Source organism: Podarcis bocagei (genome assembly GCF_964188305.1).
Source record: "Podarcis bocagei genome assembly, chromosome: 9".
NCBI lineage: Eukaryota > Metazoa > Chordata > Lepidosauria > Squamata > Lacertidae > Podarcis > Podarcis bocagei.
This window is the reverse complement of record NC_138134.1, coordinates 42580403-42598971: the sequence shown is the minus strand read 5'-3', so window position 1 is coordinate 42598971 and position 18569 is coordinate 42580403. Positions and strand designations below refer to the sequence as shown.

Sequence of the window (18569 nt, the reverse complement as noted above, 5' to 3'; positions counted from 1 at the left end):
GTGTAATACAATTATGGTGCTGGAGGAGGCTCTTGAGAGTCCCATGGACTGCAAGAAGATCAAACCTATTCATTCTTAAGGAAATCAGCCCAGAGTGCTCACTGGAAGGACAGATCCTGAAGCTGAGGCTCCAATACTTTGGCCACCTCATGAGAAGAGAAGACTCCCTGGAAAAGACCCTGATGTTGGGAAAGATTGAGGGCACAAGGAGAAGGGGATGACAGAGGACGAGATGGTTGGACAGTGTTCTCGAAGCTACCAGCATGAGTTTGACTAAACTGCGGGAGGCAGTGGAAGACAGGAGTGCCTGGCGTGCTCTGGTCCATGGGGTCACGAAGAGCCGGACACGACTAAACGACTAAACAACAACAGTTATGGCAAAGGGTCCATTTTTTGCTATATGTTTAAGGCAGTATCCTACTACTATAAAAAGCCATGGCTTCTCCTGAAGAAGCCTGGGAACTGTGTGCTAAAGAGTGCTGTGAGTTGTTAGGAGATGTCTATCCACCTCACAAGAGTTCCTTGGAAAGAGGGATTGATGGTTAAATCACACTGAGAATTGTAGCTCTGTAATTCTCCAAGAACTTGTGTGGTGGGTGATACCCCCCAAAATGCAAGTCTCACCTGAACCAAACATTTCCGTAGAAAGCAAATGGCTCTAACTTTTATTTAATCATGTTATGTCCAGTCCATGAACATATAGAACAGGGATAGCCAACTCTGTGCCCTCTAGTCTTTGTACGTCTCCTAACTCCCATCATCCCTGACCACTGGCTATTGATGGGAGTTATAGTCCAACAAAGACTAGAGGGCACAGAGTTGGCTATCGCTGATATAGAGGGTGGGTTTTATTTTTTGCATCCCAAAATTAGTGATTATCCCTTTACAAAACTAACTTAATGAGAAATAGTGTGAAAGAAGTTTTGTATTGGTTGTAGCTAAAGAAAAGTATGTCTTCAATATACAAATGATTTTCTGCATAAACATTAAAGGCACAATCTTTTAAACAGAAGTTTGTGCCTTTAATGTATCCTATTCCTTGTGGACTGTGCCAATATCAGCACTGTTGAGTCAAGAATGAAAGCATCCCTAAGGAATTATTTGCCAGGAAGGTTTGATTTCCACTCTTCTTATTTGTTTGCATTTCATACGGTTTTTATCACTATTTGCTGTTTAAAAGTACGAAATGGTTACAGAACAGCTTAAACATCCTGGAAAGAGAAAAGTGGGGTGAGTTCTATAAATAAAATGGTCATCAACCATGGAGAAAAAATAATTACAAAACTGAGGTCATCCGAAAAAGGTTATGCAACAAAGAAACCATCAGAAAAAGGTAAATGTAGGTTGATAGGATTTGCTGTTTTTACCAGCTGTGCTCTCATTTTACCCTTCAGCCAAAATAAGCAGCTGACTCAACTGGTTCAAATTTATACGTTCACAAAACCAGTAGTAGTATTAAATAAATAAATTTCACTATATGTGAAAGTAATGGTCTATCTTTGCAAATTGTTCTCCATTTTGTATGAGAACAATCCTGTATCTGGAGTCCTATGAAATGAAAGCAAAGAAATGTATTCACTGTATGAATTAAGACGCCTGCTTCTTGGGAGAAAAGCAATGACAAATCTAGACAGCATCTTAAAAAGCAGAGACATCACCTTGCCAACAAAGGTCTGTATAGTTAAAGCTATGGTTTTCCCAGTAGTGATGTATGGAAGTGAGAGCTGGACTATAAAGCCTGATCGCCTGAAGCCTGATCGCCAAAGAATTGATGCTTTTGAATTATGGTGCTGGAGGAGACTCTTGAGAGTCCCATGGACTGCAGGAAGATCAAACCTATCCATTCTTGAGGAAATCAGCCCTGAGTGCTCACTGGAAGGACAGATTGTGAAGCTGAGGCTCCAATACTTTGGCCACCTCATGAGAAGAGAAGACTCCCTGGAAAAGACCCTGATGTTGGGAAAGATTGAGGGCACAAGGAGAAGGGGATGACATAGGATGAGATGGTTGGACAGTGTTCTCGAAGCTACCAGCATGAGTTTGACCAAACTGTGGGAGGCAGTGGAAGACAGGAGTGCCTGGCGTGCCCTGGACCATGGGGTCACGAAGAGTCGGACACAACTAAACGACTAAACAACAACAACAACCAGAAAGAAAATATGAACATACACCTCTCCTTTTATAATATTTTCCTAAGGCTGTCATCATGCTGTAGTTTGTGGTGCCATCCACTGACCAATGGTGCTGCAAACTATCCTGCAACAACAGCCTTCTGAGAGCTGCTGGACCACTGCAGCAGTGGAGGTGAGGTGGCTGTGATGGGCAGTCCATTCAGGAGTAGTCCCAACAGGCTAGGGCAGCTCCTCAGCAACCAACTTGCTCTGCTGCTGCTGTCTACCTCACTGACGACACTTTCAGCCTCAGCAGTGGCGGCAAGGAGAACAAAAGCAGTGAGAGCCAAGAAGTTTCCCCAGCCCTGGTCTAAAGTGTTATTGGAAGGGTGTTGGTGGGGCGGGGCCGGATTGGTGAGCAGGGCCAGCCATCAACACAGATAGATATTAGCCTGATCGATATTACAGAGTACATTTGTTGTGCAAAGCAGCGTTCAATTCTTATTTAACTCTTCAGTCAAATTTATAGAGCAAGTGTGGTACGCTTAATGTGTCCAAGATCCTATGTTTCAGCCGCCCATCTGCATTTAGTGCCAGCTAGTTTGGTATCACGACAGAAGAAAATTGCATGGAAAGTGGGAGGAAATGTTTATGCTGTAATAATTTGTAACCACAAGCTGCAATCTAGCTTTTCTTACAGCCCTATCAAAGATAATAGGAATATTGTCAACTGAAGATACTTTATATTGGTCTTCAGACACATGGAACAACATAAGCCCTATGCTGCATGTAAGCTAGGCACATAATTGTGGAATTTTCAAGATACAAAGCAGTGGAATAAACAAAGCAGTAATCCACATGAGCTAAATCAGCACATACAGCACTGTTTAGTGCAATATGAACCCGACAAAAAATACTGTTAATCAGTGTCTCCAAAAGAAGTACTATTGTGAGTATGTTTGCCTCCATCACTTGCCAAACAAACTGATTTTCCAGCACCAGCTTTCTCCAATCCGTAATGAGTCTTATTTCTTCCGTTATGAGAACCTGAAGAGCAATAAGACCAGCTGGCAAATTTTCTATTTTCTAAAGGGTAAAAGCGTAGAAAGGAGACACAATGCTCCAGAATGTTCTCTGCTTATGGGAAATCATGATAATAGCCTCCAAGAGAACAGTAAGAAACAGAGAGTCCAAATAACTAAAACTGATGTTAGACTGTTGCAGGCAAATTCCTCGATTTATGGGTCTACAGAATAGTAATGGCTGCAAGTGAATGCAGAGCTAGCCATCTATATATGCCTGCCATTCAATGGTGGTATTAGTCAGCGCTGCCATGGGGAACGGGAAAGGTGTGTTTCAATGTCACTGAAAAGAGTACAGTGAAGGTACCTGCTTGATCTCAATAGGAAGGGAGTTCCAAAGTGCAGGCATTGCCACACTAAATGATTAAGTTCTTATAAATGTGGAACGGGTATTACGTGGCACCTGTAATAGTGACAATTCAACTGATTGAAGCAGTCAAGTGGGTAAAGGCAATATTGTAGGTAAACGGGTCCCAAGTGGTTAAGGGCTTTAAATACTAATAGTATCACCTTCAACTTGGTTCAGTAGCAAATTGGCAAGCAGTGCAGATTCCTGAGCACAGGTGTTCTATGCTGACAAGGCCTCATCCTGGTAGCAATTGTGCTATAGCATTCTGCTCTAAATGCAGCTTCTGGATCAGCATCTATGTTACACCAGCTTACTGAAGTTGCATTTGTCATTTTACTGCCCACTCATTCAGTTTGGAGAGAATAAATACCAGACAACAGAGCAGTTAGTGGATGGGTGAGTGATTGAGATAATTTTTGATGTACCCGGCCATCTACCCACCATCCTTTTCCAACTCGACTCCCTGTAGGTATCTCAAAATTAACCATAAGTGTCTCCTCTAGTTAGGACAATTTCAAGGCAATTTTGATGTGAAAGTACTACAAATGTCCAATCTAGTCAGAGGTCCAATTGCAATGCATAAAACACTCATTGTTTCTGAAACTCCTGTTTTAAAAGTCCTTTGCATTTCTGGGGCACCTAATACAATGAAACAACCACAGCAGCGATGCATTGCTTGGGATACTGTGGATTAGAAATGGAATATTCTGTTTTGAAAAGTAGCAGCTTTCTGCAATCACTAAGGAAATCCTCATAAAGCAAGGAATGCAGTTAGATTTGAAGCCTTTTGGCAGAGTAGGGCAGACAATGGGGAAGCATGGTGTTAATTATCCTCATTATCTCAGTAGGATGATAGCTCTGGAGCCAGAAGAATAGCAATCTGAATCTCAACACTACTGACTATTTACTCTTCTTCATTTCACAGAAGTAATATACTAATTTGTTTCAGAAATCTCCAAAGCCTGCCAAATCTTCCTTAAAAGGAAATACGGCTTTACATTCAAAACCTCTAAGTGTGCTCCCTACTGCCACTGGGCAATTGTCAACAGCATTTGGAAGAGCAGCAGAAAATGGAATCTGATGTATAAGCAAATATGAAGAATTATTGTCATGGGTCAGCTCAAGTTAAGAGGACTGTATTAACTGCAGCACGGCAAACAGAATCCTCTTACTGCCGATCACAACTTCTGAGATACCTTTAGATGTCCCAAAATTACAAGGATGTACCCATGCTGTGCTGCTGAGTGGGATGTGGGTGGCGCTGTGGGTTAAACCACAGAGCCTAGGACTTGCCGATCAGAAGGTTGGCGGTTCGAATCCCCGCAATGGGGTGAGCTCCTGTTGCTCGGTCCGTGCTCCTGCCAATGTAGCAGTTCAAAAGCACATCAAAGTGCAAGTAGATAAATAGGTACTGCTCTGGCGGGAAGGTAAACGGCGTTTCCGTGCGCTGCTCTGGTTCGCCAGAAGTGGCTTAGTCATGCTGGCCACATGACCCGGAAGCTGTACGCCGGCTCCCTCGGCCAATAAAGCGAGATGAGTGCCGCAACCCCAGAGTCAGTCACGACCGGACCTAATGGTCAGGTACCTTTACCTTTACCCATGCTGTGCATCTTGAAGTCACTCAGATGACCTTCAGAGTCATTCATAACAAACAAGGTTGTTGCTTCAAAAAGTTATTTAATGAATGTTAAATGTTACACTGGAATTTGAAACTTCTGATGGGGAGGGAAGGTGTTGCTCCCAAGGCCATCCTAAGGTCCAAAACATTAGCCCCAAAAGAAGAAACAAATGCCATACACTTGAAAAGCCTCACTTAGTGTGTCACAATAATCACGCTGGCTGTTTGTCCTAGAAAAAATTATAGATTGTTTGAGAACTGTTTCTGAATGGACACAAGACACCATTGTTGGCTGCTCCAATAGAAGTCATAATAAATCAGGGCAGAAATGGTCCATCCGTTGTTCAGTCTTAAGAACGTAAGAAGAGCCTGCTGGATCAGGCCATTGTCCCATCTAGTCCAGCATGTTCTCCCAGCGGCCACCCAAATGCCTGTGGGAAACCCTCAAGCAGGGCCATTTATTGGCCTTAAGAGTCTTAATTTCTTGTAGCCAGAACTGCCAAGAATAATGTTGCACTGCCTTAAAACTCTGCTTCTTGAAGTAGGAAAGGAAATAGGAGGACATAGGACACATTGGTTCCAAAGGAAGTCGTTATGCTTGAGCTGCAATGAACAAATTAGGAAAATAATATATATTTTATTGCCCTAAGAAACAGAATTTATAGAAATAAAGGGAGTCTGAGTCTGACAGTAGTTGAACTTATCTGGACACATTGCTGAAGTGGAAGGAAAGGTTAAACAAAGGAATCCACTTATCTAGGTATCAAGAGTTTAGTTTTGAGTTACAAGATGTGACAGAAAAGGTAGTAGAGAACTTTTAAAAGGGATTAAAGGTTGGCACAGAGCCAAGAAAGCCAACTGACAGGCAAATGTTTAATTCACTGACACATTTAGACCAAGAACAATGCAAACCCATAACTGTGCTTTACCTCTTGACATAGGTAGATATAAAGAGCCTGTAGTAAAAATTTATCCAAGCTTGCTCAGTTTGCATAAACCTATTTCTCTTTTTTAAAAAAACAGTTGTAGGCCAACTGAAGTAATCATTTGTTTTTAGCAATAGTTATATAATAACCACAGAATCCAGAAAGCAATGTGAGGGGAAAGGGCTAATGTAACAGAGCATGATTGGAAACAGCCTCTTAACATCAAACTTTTGCGTTGATGATAAGGTAGAGCACCTGTGCAGTGGCACTGTGTGTGTTTAACACAAATATATGATTCTTTTCTCCTTCAGCTTAATATATAAGACCTCAGCACAAACTAACAATATGCTTGGGTTGCAGTATCCACGCTAGAAGCTGAGAGTCATCCTTTTGACTTTCAAATCCATGGATTTATTTCAGGAAGCCGTTAACAATTCAATCATATTTCATGGGTTTCCTGGCCAATATTGGGCTGTTGTGGTGTTACTGCTGACCTTTGTTTTTCAAAGCAATTCTTTCAACTTTTTCTTCCTTATTCCATTTCTGTTCAAACCTCCTGACTCTTACTATTTGCTGTGTTTAATTCTCTTATTGTTCTTTCATTAAAGGTTGCTTGTGCTTCACAGTGGCACCTGTTTCTTGTGTAAATAAGCCCATGCCGAGATTTTCCCAGTTCCTTGCGATCGCAAAAGATTTACTGTTTCCACCAACTATAGAATAGCGTATATACATCATGAATTTTGTGTCTTAAAATTAACAGGGAGACTGGGCCATAAGGTGAATTTAGAGAAGCAGCCAACATTGCTCCTTTCCCTTCATTATACATCTTTAGGCGCCAGGTGAAACATTCCTCTTCAACCAGGCTTTGGGCTGATTAATATTCTATGGCCTTTTAAATGTGTTGGGAGGGAGTATTGCTTTGTTTTTGTTCTAAATAACCAATTTGAGCTTTTATTCTGTACTTTTATCTTGTGAACCACTCTGAGATTTTCAGATGAAGGGCAGCATATAAATTTAACAAATAATATTAACACTGTATTGCAAATTGCAATATGCCTCCAGTCAGCAAGCACTTCCTTTATTCAGCATAGATAGTAGGATATGGCAATTCTATGAATCACCGCTGATATGTGAGAGAAGCTTAAACAAAAGTAAGCGAACATGATTTCTAGGGACATAGAAAGCTGCTTTATACCAGGTCAGCCTGCTTGTCCACCCAATCCAGTATTGTCAATTGACTGGCAGCAGCTCTCCTGTGTCTGAGGCAGAGATTTTCCCAATCACCTGCTACCTGACCCCCTTAACTGGAGATGCCAAGCACTGAAGCTGCATGCAAATGATGTCTTTCTGCTCTGGTCTGATAAGCTGTGGTTCCTCACCATGTATGTAATAATGTTTGAAGATTATGACATGTGTACCCACTCTTTCAACACCTTTATTAACGTGGTCGTAGATTTTTCCTGCACCCCAGATGTCGGACTTCTTTATTTTGTGAATGACAAATAAAACCTTCCCGGAGCCTGAGAAAGAGATGCTCAATAACAGAGATACTATTAGTAGAGAATTTAGAAGCACATGAGGCAGATACGTATGCAGGGGAAACAGGTAAATGTCTGAGAAGCCAGAGAGAGGAGGGAGAGCAACAAAATAACACAGAGGAGTAGGGATATAGCAGGTGTACTAATCTTCAGAGACAGGTAATGGAGAGAAACAGAGGCAAACAATGTAGTGATATTTAAAGATTTTCTCTGCCACAGTGAAAACTAGAAAGATTCTCAAACAAAAGCTGGAAATATAACATTTCCTAGCATAGGCGATCCCTCCATCAATATTTCTGGAATTTGCAACGCATCATTGGACTAGCACTGCATTCCAGCATGTCCAACCCTAGCCAATTTTTTACTGGTCAGGTCCTAGCTCAGATGAACTTTCTCCTTCCCATCTTACTATTCTTAGTTCTGCTGGAGAACTATAGCCAATCCACACATCCAGCTAACCAAGCAGGAAATGCTGGCAGGACTCTCAGCTACACAGATCAGCAGCTGTCTTTAAAAGTAAAGAAGCACGTATGCTATCACTCACAGGATGTTAGGCATTATATGTCTATTGGCACTGACAGCTTCCTCAGTGCTGTCCTCAAGATGATGTCTCATAGAGTGAAAGGGTACTTCAGTCTCTGTTTGCATGCAGTTACTTGCTCTTCTTCTCAGCTGTTGTGGTGATGCCAGTAGTAGATCTATTACTGGAATGAGATCAGCTATATTTCACATTGACTGCTAGAGACGTTTTCTAGACATGCTCTATACACACACGTGTGGAAGGCTCCTGAGATGCTTGATACTAGTCTCAGTTTCTACTATGAATGTACTTTATTTTAAAAGGGTAGTTCTTCTAAATGGCTCACTGAAAATGTCAACTTGGTGTACTGTGGCAGTAAAAAATGCCCTCACTGTTAGGAATTAAAACGATTAAACGGCAAGTTATGATGTTTCCAATAAAGGCCTAAAGAATATCCACACAGAGAATACTGTGTGAAATTCTTATTGCCTCAAGTCAAAAAAAGTGATAGGAAAGCTGGAAAGGGACAAAACAATCAAGGTGATGTGTGATTTTTCTTTCTGAGTGTAAGGCTGGATATAAATTAATAAATAACTTCTGAGGCAGAGTTTAAAAGACAGAGATGCTTTTCAGCAAATAAAAAGGATCACCGAGTGAGCAACAAAATAGGAGTTTGTAAAAATCGCGAATGGCTGGAAAGAGAGAATTGGAAAAGAATTATTCATTGGGAACTGAACTGTGGGAAGTATTATGAGGTGACCCAGGAGCCGGGGAAAAGGAGCTGTGAAATCAGGAATAGAGGTCAAACCACAATGCATGACCAGAGACCTAACATACATGAGAGCTTGAGAACCCCTTGCTGCTAAAATGAGGCTCCGCTAGAAAAGGAATCTCTTTAAACTTCTTCCTGCACAGCAGGATCCAACCTGAGTAGGTGCAGTCAATCCAGAAGCTTCTTCACCAAGAAGACTGCCTCCTACGATTCACTTATTCACCACATGGGGTAGCCAATCGAGATCCCAGCACCCCCAGGCAGTCTCAAAATCAAGAATATATTCTGTATCCTATGCTGAGGGTCCACAGAGGAGAAGAGATGCACACTCTAGCCTCTGTCGTCTGCCGGGGAACACAGGCCTCTGGAAGGCTACACCCTATGTCTCCCAGAAAGAATAAGAGAAGGCAAGTCTGGCCCCATTTATCAGCCAAAGGAGGAGGAGCTGAAGGGAGCTTGCTTCTTCCCCCCGTCTGAAATAGCACTTGACTCCAACTGTCAGTCACCCTTGGGCCAGAGAGCCAAAGGGAAGTTTACTCTGGTCTCTGCCATCCAATGGGGTGTTTGTTCCACCTTCTGTCTCCTAGGAAGAACATCATAGCAAGGGAAAGACCAGACCAGTTTCATCTATCACTGCTACAGGGAGTTTCCTGCCAGAAAGAAATCTCTAACTGCCAGTTGCCCTGCAGATGAGAAGGGAAGAACACTCTGGCCTTTGCCATCAGTCAGAGGAGCAAGAGCTGCTGGGCTAGTCGCAGCACCTTAATCCAGGCAAGGCCACCCACATAGGAAGATCTGCCTGACTCTAAGTGGATATAAATATCTGGTTATGACTCAACACCTTGTTCTGGCATTGTCAAACTGACATACTTCTTCTACCTTTTCCCTCAGTTCGTGTGTCCTGACTTTTCGTTTGTAAGCCTGATGGCAGAAGCCTCAGGGTTTTTTTTTAAAAAAACTGATGTGAGCCACTTTGGGAGACAATATTTGTCTGAAAAGTGGTCTAAGAACATAATAACAATACTATTAATACTAATACGCAAAAGCAATAAACCCTCAGCAGCTTTAGGACGAACGAAAGGAAGTATTTCTTATTCCAACATATAACCAACCTATGAAACTCATTGTCACAGGACTGGGGTAGTATATAGACCATAACACTAGCAATGGCTACTAACTATAATTTTCATAAGCAAAGTTTCCTAGATGATGCAGATTGTGTATCATGCCCTTCCTGTGAACTTGGCTACAGTGTCTAGTTGGCTACTGTTGGGAGTGTTAATGATCTGGGATGCTGCCCCTGCGAGACTTATTCCAGGAACAGATTCTTCTCCTGAGGGTCCTCTTCCCTTTGGAACCTTCTTCCCTCCTTTCTGCTAAGCCCTTGTAGGTCCTTTGGTGCTTCTCATTCAAGGAAAACTCATAAAATAAAGAAGCTGTCTTATTCCAAATCAGACCATTTACCTAACTACCTCAGTAGATGTCAATGGCGACTAGCAGTGGCTCTCCATGATTTCAGACAGGACAGAAGTCTTTTCCAGCCTCACTTGGAGATGCTTAGGATTGAACCTAGAACCTTTTGGCATAAAAAGAATATGCTGTAGCACTGAGCTACACCCCCCGCCCTTATACATAATGAATACACCTGAGGGAAGGCAGGGAGAGAAGACAGAATAAAGGTATCTCAGTCTCCCTTCCCTGGTCCCGTCACCACCAAGTGATGTCTCTTTATGGCAGCCTTTTTGAGCGCATAGGAATTTACTAGCTTGTTCTCTGAGAACCCCTGAGACATAACGAAACATGTGTGGTGTATGCCAAGTACACCACTCAGCCCTAATGAAAACTGCTTTAGTATCCTTGCAGCAAATTTATGGAACTGTGATAGGATTTATTTTACCCAATGCAAATGATTCTTTCCTAATTTTACAAATAAAAATAGTGAAAGTTTTCATGTCTATAGCATCCTAAAAAAACAAAAAACACATTTGACAACCAGACAAAAGCTTGAGCTCTTGCAGTTCGGTTGATATCAAGCTATGACCTCACCCGGTGAGTTTAATTTGATCTTCCTTTGGTAATACTGTAACACTTTGTTAATGCATTTTGACGGGCTCACATATCATATATTAACCTTCCACATTTGCAGCGAACATGGATTTAACCCACTGGCTAATAATACCACTTATGCACATGGAAAGCGGAAGAGAGGGGACAGAAACTCAAGTTTTGCATGTATGCCAAGGCCTTACATCAGCACGTGGCAGAGCTGGGCAAACATTGAATGTCCAGAGCATCCACTGCAGCTGATGCCACCACCCCTTTATTTATTTGTATTAGCAGGCAGAAAATAACTGTGCTCTGTGCCAGAGTTTTGCTTTCGCGACCTGCCCCACTCCCCCACCAGCTCAGAGCATGCTGAAGTCAGTATTTCGTTATATGTATGCCTTTTGTCAAAAACAGCAAGAAAACCACCAGCTGCATGTGTGTCCTCTTCCAAAGAAGCAAAGTTTCTTCTCTGGATTCCATGCAAGATTTTTGGACAATTGTGCAACATACACAGGAGTCTGGAATTTGCCCTACCACATTTTCAGCTGCAGTTAATGTCAGGTTACAGCAACATTAAGATATCCTGGCAGGCAGCCAATGCTCTTTTCTTGCGAGGTAAACTACAGATGGCGGTCACATCCTGCCTCCTTAAAAGTTAGAAAGAGCTGGCTGGTATGCAACAATGAAATAAATAAAATAAATATTTCAGTAGCAAAGCCCTTTTGAGAGGGTTTCTAAAGGGATGAAATGATTTAAAATGTACAGGTTGACAGAAATATCAAAGTGCTTATTTATACAGACAGAAAATTAAAAGCAGAAAGTCCAGTTCCAGTTCCTTTCAGTTTGTTAGCCACTATGGAAATATTTTGAGATTTTGTTGGGATGAGGCAGAACTTCAATTGAAAAGCTGAAAATACATAATGTTTTGTACATGATCTTGTGTTTCTGGTACAATTGTAAGGGCAATTATATATGCTAACCTCTCCTTCACTCCACTCTGCCTAAGCCCCAACAGCCCCAGAGTGACCAAATCCCTAAAAGTTCACTTGTCATAGTAGCAAGCAATATTTATCCTATCATGACAAAACTGCAGCTGAATTTGTGTAGGTAGAAAAGCAACCCAATGAGTCTGGGATAAAGTAAATGTTTCCAGAACTCTATGTGGTGAGGAATTTCTAATCAACATCCCTTTTCATAGTAGTTTTCTAGGCTTTGTGACTTGCTGACCATAAAAGACTATGGGTGAAATCCAGCGTTGCATGAGTGGAAATCTCTTCAGCTTGCATGCAGTCACCATTGGATGTCAACCTACGTCAATGTGCCCTGCAATGTTCTTCAATTCTTGGAAATAATAATTAATGTTTTTTTTCTAGCTGAAGAATCCAACCCCAGTTAATTCTAATTAGCATCAATTCATGCTAAGTTAAATACATTTTATTTAGCCAATTATATTTTCAAGGCCTATGGCTGGTGTCTTATATTTTCAAAGCCAATGACTTCTGATACATTTTGTTTCAGGATTTGTGATGCTTCCACTTGATGTATCTGAACACAACTAGGACTTTTCAATCACAATATCTGAACTTTACTGTTACTAAAAACATAATGTCCCATACCTGGTACTGTTGTCCTTCCATGAACAGCAGTCTCATTAGACAGGAGATCTTTTGAGTTGGAAGTGAATGGTGATTGTCTAAATGTATCTTCAGGGAAAAAAGGGCTAAGGAAAAGAACAATTTGTTTTCTTTTAAGCTGACATAATAATAATCAGAGAATAAAAATCACAGTAATGCACAATTAAATACGTTCTGTTTACAATGTTACAATGAAAATTGCTTTTGAAACTCAAATAAAGACTAACCTTTGGAACAAAATTTCACTTGTTTTACAAAATGACTTGATCATCACTCACTACTGAATTCTGTATTGTTATCTACGCAGCATACCATGTATCAAAACCGAAAAACTGGAGCTTTTCGTAGAAATACTTTGGAGAAAGAGACAAATGGAAGTGGCTTTTAAGGTGAGACAGAGCTGCTCCCCTGATATTGGAATCACTTCTGTTTACTGGTTGGTGCAGGGCAATGCAGGCTGGGTGGGGTGGGGGGCACCAGTGGAAGTGCTAGATTGACCATACCACTGCACCTGCCCAACCCCAACCTTGCTGCCATCCCATCACCATCCAGGTAAGATGCAGTGACCCCAGTGGCAGGTGGGTGGCCCATAACCACCACATGGGCCTTCCCTGAAGTTAAAAGTCAAAAGCCCTCAATGCCAATAATGTAATTTTGATGCATGGCCTCTATGTTTTCCCAGCTATTCCTTAATGAAGAACCACCATCTTTCGCTGGCTATGGTTCACATTAGAAAAGCAGCATTAGCAGAGACATTTTAAGGAGACATGCATGTTCCTGAAGCCCAGTGATGTTTGTGCAAAGGAATTTCAGGACATGGCACAGTATATCAGGTTTTATGGAGTGCCACATTGCAAAGAGCTCACAGTTCAGACATATGTTCCAGCAACATGTCCAAGCCAAGTTAATCCAGCTGGTGTGGATACAGTAAATGCCAGTATGAAGACTGACACATCCTGTCTGAATATTCTTCTATAGGGAGGACAATGCTTCTCCCCGTCCTGAGGGGCCCTTAGTGGGAGACTGATTTTCTCAGGAAAATGTCCGTATCACTGGAGGAGCCTAAATGAAGCTAAGCATTCTCCTTACAGTTATTCCCCTCATCTCTGGCTGAGCCAATACATTCTGTTTCCTTGCAAGGAAGTTGTTTAGCTTGTGACAGGAAGACCTTGGAGCTCTAGGACTACAAACTGAGAAGCTGTGTACCTTTTTACACAACTTATTTACTGACAGAGGAAAAATCAGTTCATGTTCAACCCAACAAGTAAAACTTGGCTCCTGCATGCAAAAGATTTTGTGTGGATAAATTGACCCGAGCTATATCTGGAATGATGGACTGGAATGATGGACAGGATTTTGCAATGGACAAGACAGTGGTGTAGTGGTTAGAGTGTTGGACTAGGACCTATGAAACCAGGAATCAAACCCCCACTCAGTCATAAAGCTCACTGGGTTACCTTGGGACAACCACAGTCTCTCAGCCTAACCTACCTCACAGGGTTATTGTGAGGATTTGATAGGGAGGAGAAGGATCACGTACACAACTTTATGCTCTTTGGAGGAAAGGTGAGATATAAATGTGATTTAAAAATTAAATAAAAATAAAAGAATAGATAAATGGTTCGGAAAGAATGGATAATTCTCTTTGGTATAGTGTACCCAAGTGTTTGGGGTGTTCAACAGATGGATTTCTGCTCATGATTGGGGGTCTACCTGCATGCTACTTTTGAGGACAATCAAGTCCCATATAATATCGCATGTTACTTGAGCATGGGTGCTCTGAGGCGCACTGTTCGCCTGTTTGTTTACACATGTGCTGAGGTTTCTCTGGGTGTTGTCATTTGCCAGCCTTCCACTTCCACTTTGTTTCTATCAGCCCACAGGAAAGGACGCAGCCTGCTTTTTGTGCAGAACTGCTCTTGCACGAAACAGCTCTATTAAAAATAAAAATTGCCCTTGCAGATAGATGAGGTGGAAAGCAGGAGGAAAGCAAGTGGTAGCCTTTCATGCAAGGGATCCAAATCCTGACCTGACTTGGGACAGACAGACCCCCAGACCCCCCTCACACACTTTTTTTTTTACTGCTTTTTTGTGCAAATCTGGTGTATCTGCACACAGATACACACAGGTAAACAAATACCTGCTCACAACAGACTCCAGGTTTCCAAAAAACACACAGCAAGAATACATCTCATCAAGCTCTGCCTGCTAGTGCAGACAGGAAACATCGGGATATATTTTGGAGGCAAAAAATCTAAGGTGCTCATGTGTATTCCCACAAAGGCCCAACAGACACAACCACCCACATGACCTAGAGGGGACACAGCCTTGGTTGACAAGACTTGCCAGGACACCTGGGAAACTACAGTCCTGCCTTGTTCTGCTAAATAAGAATAAGCAGAGGTAATGGCATGGGCCGCTGCTTTTTCCTTTTCCATGTTTTGCTGAATCTAGAAGAGGCACCGATGAACTGAAGTGAGATCTCAAGAAAAGACCAGGGACGAGAGAAATCACTGCACTTTGGAACAACTCTGCAATAATCAAGCATGACAGAGGCCAGAGGTGAAGAGGGACCGAGAGAGTGAGGTTTCATATCCAATGTGAGTCTCTATTACAGGAAGTAGGTACAGAGAACGTATTTTTTTCCTTCCTACTGTAGTTAACAATCCTATGATTTATAAGCACATCAGAAATGTATCAACGCTGCTGCTGCTGATTTATTGCCTTAGCTGCCCTAATACTATGAGCTTATTGATTGAATTAATTTTTAATCACATGTCAAACAGAAATATATCAGCTTATCACATAGATAGCATGGGCATGATCATGCCAAACTTAAGCATTTTTTTAAAAAAATTCCCCTGATTTCTGTGGGAAATATTTAGGTATGAGCTCATGAGATCAATGAGATGTAAAAGGGCATAACTTTGGTTTGATTACACCATGTACGATTCTCCATCTGATACACTGCAGCATTTCAAAATCTGAAATAACATTCCCACTACACCAATGCCAAGTACCTGCCATGTTATAGGATGCTTTATCTGTATGGCCTTTGCAGAGTGCCCATTCAACATGCCAGTGAAGTGGGCCATTGGTAGGGTCAGTTCCTTTACTGACAGAATAACGCAGTTCCACAGCTTTTAAGTTACATTCCATTGTAATATACTGTACAGTCATACCTTGGGTTGAAGTTGCTTCAGGTTGAGCGCTTTCAGGTTGTGCTCCATGGCGACCAGGAAGTAACAGAACGCATTACATCTGGGTTTTGCAGCTTGCGCATGTGCAGACGGTCAAAATGACGTCACGCGCATGCGCGGAAGCGGCAAATCGCGACCCGCCCACGCGCAGATGCTGGTTGCATTTACTTCAGGATGTGAACAGGGCTCCAGAACGGATCCCATTCATATCCAGAGGTACCACTGTACCGTCCTTCCAGCAGAATATAGTCACTTTGCAGTGCCCCAAACAGAATAGGCTTTGGCCAAGAGCAAACTTGTTTCAACCATAAGTGTATTTATACTTGTGCTGAGTCACTCTCACATGCTTGCTGACACACTCTCATGTTTAACTAGGTGCAGGTACATGTGCAGGTGCAGGACAAACACACCCAAAATTAACCAGCTAAATTAACTAAACCCTTTGACCTTTTTCTCTGCATGCATAAAAGCCCTTATACATCAACTTATCATGCTCTAACAAGTATGCTGCTTACCTAGTTGTAGCTGTGATGGTGTTATCCTTAGAGTGATTGTGCTCTTTGCTCACTTTCTCTGCAGAGATATAAATTATTATTTTTAATTAGTCATAACGAACAAAAGTATTTCCTTTAAAAGTTCTAGTTCTGGCCATTTTCAGCTGAGGAAAATCTTATTTGTATGGATTTATCAACTTATTATCCAAATATCCTCTCCAACCTCCCATTTACATTGTAAAACATGCATCAGTGTTCCCTTGCTGAAAAATTCCCCTACTCAACTTATGTGCTTTCCTTTGATATTATAAATTTGCTTGAATACTATGGGAAACAAAGAAATTGGCAAAAGGAAAACAAGGTGCCTTGGTGTTAGAACAAATGACTGCAAGGAAACTATTCCTGTATTATTTAGAGACCTGGAAAGAAGCAGTTATCTGTGGCTTATGGCACCCATTGTAAGTAAGTTATATGTCTCATGTCAGACATACAGAGGTGGGGAAAGAAAAATCAGAAGTCATGCATGCTTAATTTTTCCTCTAGGCAATGTAGGAATAGGTTTTTGCCCAGGTAATTAACTGCTTTTTTTGGAATGGAACTCCCTTCTAGTTTGTCATTGCACATATTCAACTGATGGCAGAAACTATTTCGCAATCTTCCTAGAACACAAATTTAAACTCTCCACATCCAGTTCAAATGTTGCAATCTTGCTGTGACTCATAACTTTATTGTTCAAAAGGAAAGAAGTTCTGTGCCCATGGTTTTCCACTGAGTGCCACAGGTTCAACAGGGCAGAAAGGACCACAGGATATGCTGCTGAACCTTTAGGAACAGGAACAATGGTGCATGAAAAGAAGTGGCACCACACAGATACTGGCAGTAAAATTGTGTTTATCTGTAATGCAGAGAGCCTATATGGTTTAGTGGTTAGAGTGTTGGACCTAGACCCTGAGAGCTGAAATCCCCACTTGGCCATGAAGCTCACTGGGTGACCTTGGGCAGTCACCATCTCTTGGCCTAAACTACCTCATAGGGTTATTGGGAGGATAAAATGGGGAGCATGAGAATCATGTATGCCACCTTGAGCTTCTTGGAGGAAAGGTGGGATATAAATGTAATAATAAATAAACTAAAACTAAAAAGCAAAAGCAAACTTACAGCCTGAATACAATAAAGGCAACCCCCATTTACGCACGGTCGTGCCGAATCGAGAAGTGACCCAAAACCATCATAAAAATGTCACAAAATGGGGAACGGGCGGGGTGTTTGCAGACCTTTTCAATGGTGTTTCAAATATAAGCAATTTCACTGATGTGAACAGTGCCTTGGAACATAACCCCTGAGTAAATGGTGAGTTGCTTGTCGGACTTTCTTTCAAGGATGCTTTTAGGATTGCACCGTAAGTCTCCAGTTAAACTGCAACAGTATTTTTTACTTTTTGCTACTGCAGTACTTACAAAGATATTTTTCTAGATAGGAAAGCTTTATCAGAAGCACATTTACTCATAAAAAAGCCACACTGCATTTAAAAGGACTTACAGTACCATCTTACACACATCTACTCAGAAGTAAGTCCAATGAATTCAATGGGACTAAGTTCTCAGGTAATTGTGTTTAACTGGGGTAGGCAATATGGCACCCTCCAGGTTTCCATTGGTCATGCCGGCTGTGGCAGATGGCAGTAGAAGACCAACAATATCCGGTGGTCACCATATTGGCTGCCCGTGGTGTACAGAATTGCAGCCTTAAGGTCCTAGTAAGGACTTTAGCCTCAGTTCAACGCATTCAAATTCAGAATTTAACAAAAACGAGGAAAGTAGACGATAGGTATCCAACTACTTTACCTACCTGACAACTGAAAAAGTAGCTCTGAAGCCATCTTCACTGATATATCTTGGCTGAAGAGGTTTCTCTCAGGGAGCACTCGGCCTTCTGGTATCTTTTGTATGTGTTCAGTTATCTCTTGCCTGAGTAAAGTGCTATAACTGATGTTTTGGCTAGGTGAAACTGAGGCTTGGGAATCATGAATATCAACTTCCATGGGCTCTTCTTTGATCTTTATTATTTGAGATTCCTTGCAACTTTCCGCTGCAAATAGAAGAAAACAAAATAAAGCACCACAAGATTGCTTATTATTCAACTATTTAACATTTAAAATGTAAGGTTAGGCTATACAAGTCTTACATATAATTTTGCAAGAACAACAGTGTCATGCATCACTACTAACTTCACATATTACCCAGTGTTAAAAGAATGACTCAGGTAAGTCTAAGAACTAC

The 18569-nt window shown here is 41.6% G+C and overlaps 1 protein-coding gene across 4 annotated transcripts in view; it reads right to left on the bottom strand.

The window, feature by feature from the left end:
- Nucleotides 1–18569, bottom strand: part of ZNF827 (zinc finger protein 827) — a 126518-nt gene that overhangs the window by 19978 nt on the left and 87971 nt on the right. For all 4 annotated transcript variants that reach the window (XM_081208316.1, XM_081208319.1, XM_081208318.1 and 1 more), the window contains exons 6-8: nucleotides 18139–18378; nucleotides 16312–16369; nucleotides 12579–12682 (exon numbers count right to left, since the gene is read on the bottom strand). In XM_081208316.1, the coding sequence (XP_081064442.1) occupies nucleotides 12579–12682; nucleotides 16312–16369; nucleotides 18139–18378 (402 nt within the window). The remainder of the gene's footprint in view (nucleotides 1–12578; nucleotides 12683–16311; nucleotides 16370–18138; nucleotides 18379–18569) is intronic.